This window comes from Spermophilus citellus, assembly GCF_964194105.1.
Source record: "Spermophilus citellus genome assembly, chromosome: 14".
Classification (NCBI taxonomy): domain Eukaryota; kingdom Metazoa; phylum Chordata; class Mammalia; order Rodentia; family Sciuridae; genus Spermophilus; species Spermophilus citellus.
In genome coordinates, this window is record NC_138194.1 from 102,234,611 (window position 1) to 102,247,062 (window position 12,452).

The 12,452-nt window shown below is 47.9% G+C and overlaps 1 protein-coding gene across 2 annotated transcripts in view; it reads right to left on the reverse strand.

Annotated features, from left to right (window-relative positions):
• TRAPPC9 (trafficking protein particle complex subunit 9) overlaps positions 1–12,452 on the reverse strand; it is a gene marked incomplete at its 3' end in the record, with an annotated part of 533,166 nt that overhangs the window by 411,586 nt on the left and 109,128 nt on the right. For both annotated transcript variants that reach the window (XM_081266489.1, XM_081266488.1), the window contains 2 exons: positions 5,455–5,581; positions 2,161–2,306 (listed from right to left, as the gene is read on the reverse strand). In XM_081266489.1, the coding sequence (XP_081122615.1) occupies positions 2,161–2,306; positions 5,455–5,581 (273 nt within the window). The remainder of the gene's footprint in view (positions 1–2,160; positions 2,307–5,454; positions 5,582–12,452) is intronic.

The window sequence follows — 12,452 nt, forward strand, 5'->3', positions numbered from 1 at the left end:
CCAACCAAGTGAGCAGGTGCTTATTGGTCCCATGAGGAGCCACCTCACAGTGGGAAAACTCCCTGGGCATCAAGTCATGGGATGGAGACTGTGCTCTGCCACCTACTGGCTCTCTGGCCCAGGGCAGGTAATTTGCATCCAGTCTAAACCTCCCCACCTGTACACAGGTAGAGAGCAGCACTGGCTGCATCAGCACCAAGCAGCTGTGAGAATCTGAGGGTCTACTCTGCTCCAGCCTCTTACACAAACACAAGGATTTTCATAATAAGAAGCCTCAACAATTCCTAGAATGGAAGAGGGAAAATAAAGGGACCGGGCTGGCCTCAGGGACCTGCAATCCAGCAGTCAGTGGCACCAGGCCCATGTTTGCAGGCCCTGTATGTGCTGTATGCTTGGCTCTTGTTGTATACAAATTCTTAATACTTTCTCAATAAAGGGCCTATGTTTTTGTTCTGCACTGGACCCCATGAACGCACTGCTGCCCTGGGGGATGTCTCACCCCACACAACTCTAAGTCACCTCCCAAGTTTTCCTCTGAATGAAAGGAGTGAGGCTCTCCTTAAAAGTTCTTTAGGGGAAAAAGCATACTGAGGACCAAGAAAACAGGCAGAGAGTCCCGTAAGGCCAGAAGAAGAGTCCATCAACTCCCTCACAATTGTATAGGTCCACACAGGAGGGACGAGTCACAGAGCCAGCAAGACGCCCCACTACGGCAGGGCTCCAATCCTCTGCCTCCAAGGAGGTGGCGGAAGTAGCTCCCAGAGGCCATGCAGGGACACCCCACCTCTCTCCTCTCCCTGGGATGCATACTGGACGGGGTCTGGGGCATACCACCTGCCCAGGATGCTGCCCATCGGGCTCTTCAGCTTCCGGTTACCTGCACATGTTCTCTGGAGCAGAGAAACAGAGGTAGGGGATGAGAGGCTGGCACAGTCTTTCAAAACCAAAGACTCGAGATGGAATTTCCAGAATGCGTGTGCACACACACACACATGGCACACACACATGGCATGCACATGGCACACACACATGGTACACACACATGACACACACCAAGGGAAAGCTGCCAACAAGTGGGGTCGTGTCTTCAGAAACCCTCGCACACTGGCACCAGCTGCGCTCTTCAAGGCATTGCCCCTCGACTCTCCCGTCACTTTCCTCTGGCTTCAACAGGGAACGCTGGCATGGGCGAAGCCAGGGCACTCCTCTTCACGGTGGCCCAGCGTCTGCATGGATCCTGCTCCCAGGGAATGGCACTCGCTGCTCGCCTGAGTTCAGCAATAGGTAACCAGGTGCTGGCAGAGGGCTGCCAGGGCCACAGCTCTCAAGAACCTCCATCCACACTGTCTCACCCTTCAGCACCCTGTCCTGTGTCCCACCTGCATGAGCTGAATGGGAGGAGCTGTCCAGGGCAGGGACTCTGTGACACAGCTTCTCATCTCACATCCCCACAAGCTCTTCCTAAGTCCAAAGTGCTTCTGTGCCCTCACCTACAACCATCACAGCCTAGCCGCACCAGCACCCACCTTGGCCTCCAGCAGGACAAAATCACCCAACACAAAGCCCGCTCCATAAAAAAGTGGACTAGCTCATATAATTCACGAAGTACTGCCGTGGTTTGGACACGGGTGGCAGGGGTCCAAGTGTCTGTGGGTAAAACTTGACCTCCACTATGAAGTATTAAGGGAATGGAAACTGAATCCAGTGCTAGCATTTCAAGGCTGGGTCTTCAGGAGGTGACTAGGCTCAGATAAGGTCAGGAGGGTGGTACCATGGTTGCATCCTAGTCACTTTGTCAGAGAGACAGAGTCCAGAAGAGATGCACATCATGTGCTCACTGTCTCTCTGTGATGACCTGAGTCTTTCTGGTTTCTAGAACTTCCACAAAATCACCTTTAATAAAATAGATTTTCAAGTATTGAATCTATGGGCACACAGATAAGCCAGCCCTAAAGTGGGCACAGACGTGCACACATGGTGACCAGGCCCACATGCATGGATGCACACATGTGTACACAGAGAAGCCCACCCTAAAATGTACATACACATGCACACATGCACACACAGGTGAGCCAGTCTGAAATTCTGCCCTAAAATTCCAGAAATCCACTAAAAACCAAGAGCCGGGCACAGTGAGAAGGTGGGAACAAAAGATCCTACCTATTTTCTTGCTCCGTTCCTCTCCACGGTTGTGTGCAATGATTGGTGAATAGATGAAGGGGCTCTTGGTCGACACGCTCTGGCCCAGCAAGCTCTTCATCTTCTGGGGCCGAAGGCTGGTAGGAAGGCTCAGCAGCTTCACACATCTGTCGTTTCAAACAGAGCACAAATGCATCAATGGCCTCGGTGGCTTGGTTTCAGGACAGACCTTACTAAACACCACAGGAAAGAAAACCAAGGCCCACTAGAGGAAGGGAGGGCACTCATGCCAGCAGGACAGGTAGCTGGACTCTGCTCAGGGCTGCCCCACTGCCTCTGTGCCTGGGCTTAAGCACAGTTCACAATGAGAAGGGCCAGGCTGCAGCCCCCACCCCTGCTCTCCAGCTGCACACCTCTGGACACGGCCTTGCCTTCTCCAAAGTGGGTTCCTGTCTATAGGATGCAGATGGGGCCAGCACCTCACACGTGGAACTAGGGTGAGGACTGGAAAGCTCTCTTCTCTCACGTCTCCCTCTCCTGATAGCCAGCCCAGAACAAGTAGGAGAGAGCCTGGTCTGCAGACTAAAAGCACCCCTGCTTTGTCCACACGAGGGACTGCTCACGCCCGCAGAGGTAAGTGTCCCACCCCAAGAGCCCAGCATCTACTGAGATCTTACCAGTAGTGTGCACATTCACAGGCACTATCATAGGAACAATCTCAATTAAACATCACAACCACTTTTGTGGCTTCAGTACTGACTCTGTCTCCACATTACCTACTGGGAAACTGACCAAGGGAGGTGACCTCCGCTGCTCAAGACCCCACGCCTGGAATTGATGAGGACGAGAGACACTGCATATAAACCTCCTTTATGACCAGTAAGGCCAGATGGTAGTTAAGATCTGGAACATTCCTAGGCCTGAGAATGAAAGGACAAGGGGTAGACATGGGGGCACTGGGAGGTCTGGTGAGGACACTTACTGACTGAGGTGGCGGCATGCCCTCCCCACCCCGCCTCCCCACCTCTCTGCAGGAAGGTGAAGCCACCCGTGCAGCCCGGGCCGTGGGCTGAGCAGAAGCCACACTCGGATGCAGCATTCTGAAGCCATGCGCCAGCCCCAGCGCTCTCCTGGCACGTGGCAGTCCTGGAGGCCAAGTGTTAGGACGATGGAGACCAAGGCAGCACGGCCTAGGTCACTGAGCAACCCACGAGGTCAAACGCCTAGACAACAGCCTGACTCACACCAGCCTTTTCTACGGATCTCTACAAGGGAACAGGGAATGGTCAGACCAAGTGAACAAGGGGCTCACGATCAAGGTCAGAGGCAGGGTGACCCCAGAGGCCCCCAAAGGCACTGAAACCAGGAGAAGGCAGTGCACAGGCTGCAGCTGCGGCTGCGTCTTTCCTGTCTTCCCAGCGCTCCCTCCCACAACAGGGCAGCAGTGCTCCCTGGGCAGAAGGTCTGTGCCCTGCACTGCTGCACCACGGCTCAAACACTGGCTCTCTCTGGTCCTCCATGGGTCCTGGCACAGATGACGCTACATGAACCTGTCACCAGGATAACCAAACTGACTTACCAGCTAAAGGTCTCTGAAAATCGTAAAGAGGGGTAGCACACTGAGAAAGCAGTCTGTGGCCACTTCAGGTGGCAAAATGGCACAAGGAGGCCGGCAGACCCAGCTGCTGGCAGGAGAGCTCTCCACCAGGGCTGGAAGACCCTGGTAGCCAAGGAAGCGGACTAGAGCAGACTCACCCAATGGCATTTGCCTAAATATAACTACTACTCTTCTGCCTGGTTTTTAAACAGCTCAGGGATGAAATGTTAACATGACAGTATTTTTAGGCAAGGTGTGTTTGAAATGTGGGTATAGCAGTGTCCCCAGAAGAAACAAAGGTCCACTGGGTCTTTGTGTGCACATATACCATGCTCCACGCTGCATGAACATCACTCAGATGGAACAAAGCCTAGCGGACCTGCAAGAGACCTTCAGGCCCATCCTACAGATGAGGGAGATGAGGCTGCTGGGGAACACACCCCAACTGTGTGGCTGCCTTGGTGCCCAGCCCTGTGTCCTCTGGGCCTCTACAGGACAAGCTCTTCTCTTGCCTGGTTCCAAACTCTACCAGGACCAATCTTCCCCAGTTTCACTGACAAAGAGGCCTGGGTGCTAGGACACTGAGATCAGCATCAGAAGCCCAGAATGTTCTAGGAAGTTCAGAATGTCCTATTATGCAAGGCTTTATGAATTGAAAAAAGATCTAAGTCATGATGCAGATAAAAAATTATTAAGAAAGGCTTTTCTAGCCTTTTATTTTTTAAAATGAATCATGACCTTAGTCCCAAATCAAACACACACCACTTCAAGTCTTGCTCACAGGAAAGTCCAAAAGGGACCCTCTCCTTTCCTGTCCACATCAAGGAGGAGGAAGCAGCATGGCACAGAGTGGGGCTCCCTGCCTGGGGCTGCACACATGGACTATGAGGCCCTCTGACGTGGAGATGGCATCCAGAGGGCAGTGTCACCCCAGCCCAGCCTGACTGGTTTTAGTTCTCAGTGGGGGAGGAGGGGGATATTCAAACTGAAGCCTAGAGAGACCAGGGGCTTTGGTCACTAGGCAGGAGGCCTGTGAGTCAGCTCAGCCCCCCCGCCCCACTGCAGGGCAAAGCCAAGGGGACCCAGGGAAGAGTAGCAAGCAGCACTTCCAAGGGGCTCAGTGCCTTCCTCCTGAGGAGCCCTGTGCTATGGCACTTCCACGCCTCTGTTTCCAAAAATCTCACAGCCCACAGAGAGACAATGGTACAGGAAGGGGACCCCAGAAAGGGGACCCCAGGACAGCACACAGTGACAGTGAGCAGTGGTGGACTTCAAATCACAGCAGCAGCAGGACAGGGCCCCAAAACCTGGAGAATAGAGCCTAAAGTTGGCAAAGGCACCAGAGCAGGAGAAGGCCACCCACTGTTGTCAGCAGGACGCAGGCCAAGAACAGAGATGCCAGGAAGCAGGAGAGGCACACAACAGGCCGGTTTCCATCACAGTCCAGTGGTCACAGTGCAGCCAGGGACACAGGAGATCTGTGTGCAGGCAGCTCAGCCATCTGACAGGCAGGGGGCCACAGCAGTCACATGATGCCACTGGATTTTCTCATGTAAGACACCCACTCTCCCAAGGACTGCCAGCACCAATCACCAGGTGATAAACTAGATCTGCAGCCAGCAAACACGAAGCTCCCCTCACGATTTCCACGCACAACCAGACCAGGGAAGGATCGGGCACAAGGCACGCCCTGCTGCCTGGGCCCAGGGCCGGCTCACCTGACAATGGGCAGCTTGGTGAAGGGCACCGGGGGCAAGGTGAGGCCATCGGGGAGAGTGATGGGCTCCATGGTTCCAGGGCACTTAGATGTGTAGCTCTCCAGGCTTTGAGTCACGTCTTTTTTCTCTGAAGATGAAATATAAACAAGATAAAGGTTCATTAGACAAAAGCAAAACTGGGGCTTTCATTTCTTTTATTTGTTGCAATACACACCAGTCTAAGGAGTCCAATCTTCCAGCAGAAATAGGGGATGGTGACCACCAGAGACGAGCACTAAGCAGACCCTTTATCTGACCTACAAACATCATCCTGGGCAGCTGCTCCCTGCAGGACTCATGCTGCTGTCCAGGAGAACAAGTCCTTACCAAACTCCAGGAAAGTCAGGCAGGCCCACAGAGTCAGCACATCTCAGCAATTATCAGGTACCAAGGACAATGCCAGGACCCATCCCCAGAGAGTCCACAGTCTATTTAGAAGACAGACACTTAGGCAAATAATCACAGATCGGCATTTTTATGCCAACAGACCATTGTGGTTAAGTCTGTTCTTCCCCCTCACCCCATACTTTTCTCTAGGAGAGAAGAAGAGCAAGTCTGAACAGTGACAATAATATCTGCTCACTGTCCAGGCATACTCTGGACACATGCTCAGTCTCTGCAACATCTCCAGCACTGTGAGGCTGAGAGCCCTCCACATGATGACTTGGGACAGCAGCCAAGCAAAGGGTATAGCTTGTCTGAGATCATGAACTTGGCCCTAAGTCTGTGCTCTTCTCACTGCAATATCATAAAGAATTAAGAAAAGGTAAAATATAGTAGTGCATGCCTATAGACCCAGTGACTCAGGAGGCTGAGGCAGGAGAATTACAAGTTGGAGGCCAGCTGGGCAACTTAGCAAGACCCAGTCTCAAAATAGTAAATAAAAAGGGCTGGGGGTGTGAGTTAGTGGTAGAGCACCTCTGAGTTCAATCCCAGGTACAACAAAAACAATAAAAATTAAGAAAATCAAGACTGGACGATGGGTTTGGATATGGGGGTTCATGCCCGCTGCCATTGTGGGAGAGAAGGACGGGGGCTAGAAGAGAATGGAAGCAGAGGGCACCATCGGAACAGTGACGTGGGGCCCAGGTTTGAGTGAGTGACAGCCTTCCCTGCCCCGTCCACTGGAGGGGAAGCACTGAGCATTTCTGAGACTCGGTCCCCTGCAGATAGAGCAGAGCCCTTAGAAGGAAGCACTCAGGGCCAACTGAGAGACTGCACCAGGGACAGTGACCTGCAGACAAGAGTACTGGGTCAACTGAAATGGTGACCGCTGTTGTGTGCATCACTATCATCCGGCTGCACGTAGGGACAGGCTAGCCAGCAGGCAAAGAGGCAGAAAGCTGCACAGTAAGCTCAAGGGCTCCACTAGGGCTGGGAGCCACAGTGAGGGTTAAGGTGGGAGCTCCCAGACCTCAGCACAGACGGACAGGAAAGCCTCTGCGGCAGAGATTTTCTGTCCAGGTGGTTTTCTCCAGGAAGCAGGAGGCGGGAAAGGAAGCAGAATTACTTTTGAATACAACGCAGTAGTGCTCATCCACACATGAAAGAAATTCTTCAAATAATCAAATCATTTTCAATTTATAGATGATAGATCGCCCCAAAGGCTCCCGCTGATACTCTGCAAATCATCTAATGTGCCTAATGGTGGGCAGAGCACTTGTGGTTCCGGTGTCTTTATCTGGCTGCATTATCCAGCTCCACGCACACGCTGAGGGACGCTGCCAAAATGCAGAAGGAAGTAAATGGACAGAGGAAGCCCAGTGCTACCCAGGAAGTCAGCCCTGCACAGGGCCTGAGAAGGGACAGGGACCTGGCTAGAGGGGAGCAGGCAGCGAGGGTGAGGCGCAGCGGGCGACCTAGCCAGCAGGGAACCTTGGTGCTTCTGCTCACTTGTGTCTTCCTCCAACGGAGGCCCCTGGGAGGGCTCAAGAGTCTCACCTTCCCCGTGGGTGCAGCAGGGCACACGGCTCCAGCGGCCTAGTGATGCCCTGCCAAGCACATTTTGTTTCACCCACTGCTGTGCTCAGAGTGCATCGTCCAAATTCACATATTAGAAACCGCATCCCGTGGAACAGTGTGGGGTGGGGCCCCGAGGAAGCATTTAAGTCCTGTGGACTTCACCCTTGGAAACAGACCCGTTTGACCCTTCTGTCTTCTACCACCTGAGAACAGAGCATTCGAGGAACCAGCAGATGCCAGTGCCTTGATCTTGAGCTTCCAGACTCCAGAACTGTGAGAAAAACATGCTTTATAAAATACTCGGTCTGTAGTGTTCATTACAGCAACATGACCAAATACTAGCCATCTGCTGGGGTAGAGAAGGGAGAAGCCCCTGCCTCAAGAACAGAGGAGGTCAGGGTCAGGGCCAACTCTCACAACAATCTTCAGTGAAGTGTCCACTTTTCCTGGCTGTCACTGCTCTTCCCTTCAGAGGCCGATCCAATCCCCAGAAGCCAGAACTGCCTTTCGAGGCCTCCTCAGGACAGAGGGGTGCTTCTTGGCTTATTTTCCATACGACTCTGGGTCTCTGTGGTCATTTCTGTGAGGTTTCCAGATTGAGGTGCTGGTGTGTGCCCACCAGCATGGCCTGTTCACCTTCAAGTCCCACTGGCCTTTCTCCTGCTGGATGCAAGCATCAGCTGAATGTCGTTGCCCAGATCAACTTCTTCACTGGGGAAACTGGAAGGTGGCTCTCCATTTTTCTCATTTCTCTGTACTTATTACTCAGGATTTGTCTTGAAAATGGAAGGTTCCTTCATCAACCATTTGTTTATCCTAAAACACAGACGATACCAGCAGGAGGCCAGCAAGTGGTGGAGGCCTTGCCTGGTTCCGGGTGGAGAACAGTGCCCGTGAGCCAGGGATGGCCAGTGAGTTGTGCCTTGCTCAGGCCCACCACCAATAGTTAGTTGCTGCCACATTTATTTTTTATGTAAATATATATTTTTTTTAGTTGTCAATGGACCGCTTTGCTTTTTTTATAGTTGTAATTGTTGTGTAATTATGCTGTATAGTTGTAATTTGTTGTTGTAATTTCTTATTTACTTGTAGTTATAATTGGACACAATACCTTTATTTATTTATTTATTTTTATATGGTCTTGAGGATTGAACCCAGGGCCTCGCACGCACTAGGTGAGTGCTCTACTGCTGAGCCCAGCCCCAGCGCCACAGTTTTATCGGTCGTTGTAGTTGCACATGCACAGGGCTTGTGGCTGTATATGTGTGCAGTACATACTGTAACAATGTAGATTTGGCTATTAGCACCCCCAGCACTTCCCCGGCCTCCTGTCTTCAGTCCCTCGAGTACTTCCCTCCACTGATCTCCCTCTGGTTTTCCTGAGACCACCCACCTTCCCACCTTTCCTTTCCATTTGCCTCTTCAGCTTCCACTTACTTGTAAGAGAAAACACGGCCTTTGAGCTCCTGAGTTTGCCTCATTTCACTTAACATAACTGTCTGAATAAAACTCTGTTGTGTAATATGTGTACCACATTTTCTCTACCCGTTCATCCATTAATGGACCTGTGGGCTGGTTCCACACGCTGGCTCTTGGGTGATTGTGCTGTTACAAACAAGGGCTTGCGTGTACCACTGTAGTAAGATGACTTCAGTTCTTCAGGGTAGATACCGAGGAGTGGGACAGCTGGGTCGTTCCTCACCTAGTCTTTTGAGCAGCCTCCATACTGATTTCCACAGTGGTTGTACTAATTTACAGTCCCACCAACAGTGTAAAAGTGTTCCTTTTCCTCCACATCCTCTCCAGCCATTCTGACTGGTGTGTGAGATAAAATCTCAGTGTACTTTTGATTGGCATTTCCCTGATTGCTAATGATGTTGAACATTTTTTCATATATTTGTTGGCCAATTGTGTTTATTCTTCTAAAAAACGTCTGTTTAATTCATTTTCCCACTTATTAATTGTGTCACATTCTTTTTGATGTACTAAGTGTCCCTCCTTGGCCAGTGGGAGTCTGTTCAGGTTGGCTCCCGGGTCCTATGGTTAAGGCCCCAGTGCTCTCTGACATCTCTCCTTCATTCCAGCCACAGACATAGGATCCAACCACTTGTCCAAGAAGCCCTGATTCCCTCCCATGGAAAGCAGTGTTCAGAGAACAGAACCCAGAAGCCAGGTGCAAGTTACTGGATTCCCACTGTGTCTCTAGGCCTTCAAGTGCTGACAGGAGAAGTGATTTTTACTTTAAATTTTTTTAAATTTTGAGGACTAACCATGAAGCATTTTTTACTGCCAGATCCTTCAAGGGAATAGTGTCTTGTCATTACTCACATTCTCTGGGCCAAATACTCACTTCTGGGTGCCAAATACTATACAAAGTTATTCTGCAAGGTATCCTGGTATAAAAGAGGACCTCAATATTTTCTGATTCAAAATTGATACATAACACCTTCCCACAAAATTCCTGCCAGAGGAGGGGGAAGGCATTATTATTACCTTGAAAGATAATAAAAATTAACTAAGGGGAACTCTTTGAAATTTGATTATAGAATGGCATTGAACACTACCAAAAAATTAGTAATTTTAAACATAATATTAACATCATGATTCTATAAGAAAATGTTCATTTTTCAGAAATGCATACTAAAGTATGAAGATATGAAATAACATTCTTTAAAATAATCCAGCAAGTTAAAAAAAATAAAGAAGTGAAGTAAATATATGCAATGCTCAAGGACCACTGAACCTGGGTAGCTGGTACATAGGAAATTGTTTCATCATTCTTTACACCATTTTATTTCAAACTGCTTCATGGAAATATTGTTTTATGGGCCTGAGGAAATGAGATGATCTTCTCAAGGGCACAAAGAGGAAGAGAGTTGAGGGGGTCTTCCTATCCCAACAAATGAGGCCTGACCACGGGTGCCACTGTCACCAGTAAAAGAGCACCAAGTTCTGGGGCTACTAACATCTGTCCACACTCTCAGCTGGAGTGAAACTTTGATAAACCTTAACATTCTCAAAGCACAGGATTCAGTCAGTGGGAGGCGATGGTTCCTTAATTTATTTCACTAAAAATCAATAAACCTCAATTCATTTTGATCAGAGTGTCCAACAATGATTTCATTCAAATTAGAGCACCTAATGCCTCTGAGAGCTATTTATTTCCATGCCAGAAATTAAAGAATTCGCACAGACAAAAGACTATTTTTAATGAAAAATAGTTGTCACCCTAGACACAAGAGGAGGCCCTAGGCACTCAGGATTGGAGACTCGCCCAGTCTGGGAGGAGCTGCTGCACAGTGATTGGTTCCCGCGTATTGACAGGAGAAACTTGGCCTGGTGGGCACAGCGCCACCTACTGGAAGAGAAGTTAATCAAACTCTTAAGACTGCATTTATTAGTTTTTTTTTTCTTTTTTTCTTCTCTTTTTTTTTGATTTGGGTTTTTCTTTCATTTTCATTTTTCTTTCTTGTTTTTTTTAATTTTTTTTAATTTTTTTCTTCTAATTTTAATTTTAATTTTTTTTAATTATTTTTTTAAAATTTTTTTTTCTTTTTTTATTTCCTTTTTTTCCTTCTTTTCTCTTTTCATTTCTTTTCAATTATCTTACCCCCCCTTCCTTGAATTCTACCTGCTTACTCTCATTCTCTTTAGTGACTTCTTCCCTTCCCTTCTAATACCTTTCCTCCCAAGCATCTAATAAATTTATAGTAGTAAACAGTAACTCATCAGTCAAACAGAACAAGAAGTAACATGAGCAGCTTTAAAAAGCAAGGAATAAAAGGAGTACAAACAATGCAGGACAGCCTAAATATTCAGGAGGACCTAGAGTCATCAGAAAAATGGTCATATAAAGAACTCAAGGAACACCTTAGACAGATGGAATGGAACCTTAAAGAGGATACAAGACAGCAAATTCAAGCAGCGAAAGAACACATTGAGAATGAATTACATAAACAGATAAAAGAAGAAGTTAAGCATCTTTATCAGGAGATAGAGATTATGAAAAATAATCAAACAATAATTCTAGAAATGAAGGAAACGATAAACGAAATTAAAAACTCAATTGAGAGTATCACTAACAGAGTGGAGCAAGTAGAAGCCAGAACGTCAGATAATGAAGACAAAATATATCATCTTGAAAAGACTCTAGCCAACTCAGAAAGGCTGGTAAAAAATCACGAGAAAAACATCCAAGAGTTATGGGATAACATTAAAAAAAACCAAACTTACGAGTCATCGGGATAGAAGAAGGTACAGAGATTCAAACAAAGGGAATGAGTAACCTGCTGAATGAAATAATTACAGAAAACTTTCCAGAAATAAAAAAAGGAAACAGATATACAAATTGAAGATGCATACAGGACACCAAGCACACAAAATCACAGTAGACCAACGCCAAGACACATTGTTATGAAGATATCCAATATACAGAACAAAGAGAAAATATTAAAAGCTACAAGAGAAAGGAGACAGATTACATTCAGGGGTAAACCAATAAGGTTAACAACGAATTTTTCAACACAGACGCTGAAAGCAAGAAGGTCATGGAACAATGTATTTCAAACACTGAAAGACAATGGATGCCAACCAAGAATTCTGTATCCAGCAAAATTAAGCTTCAGGCATGACAACGAAATAAAAATCTTTCATCATAAACAAAAGTTAAAAGAATTTGCAGCCAGAAAACCAGTATTGCAAAGCATTTTGAGCAAAACACTACATGAGGAAGAAATGAAAAACAATAACCAAAACCATCAGTAGGAAGTGCCTCGGTAAAGACAGAGGGCGAGGGGAAAGATAATCATGGAGAAACAAACTAAATTTTTTTTAAAAAGGATAAATAATCAAGCATGGATGGAAGTACAAACCATATATCAATAGTAACTCTGAATGTTAATGGCTTAAACTCTCCAATAAAGCGACATAGGCTGGTATCGTGGATTAAAAAAACAAATCCAACAATATGCTGCCTCCAGGAGACACATCTGATTGGA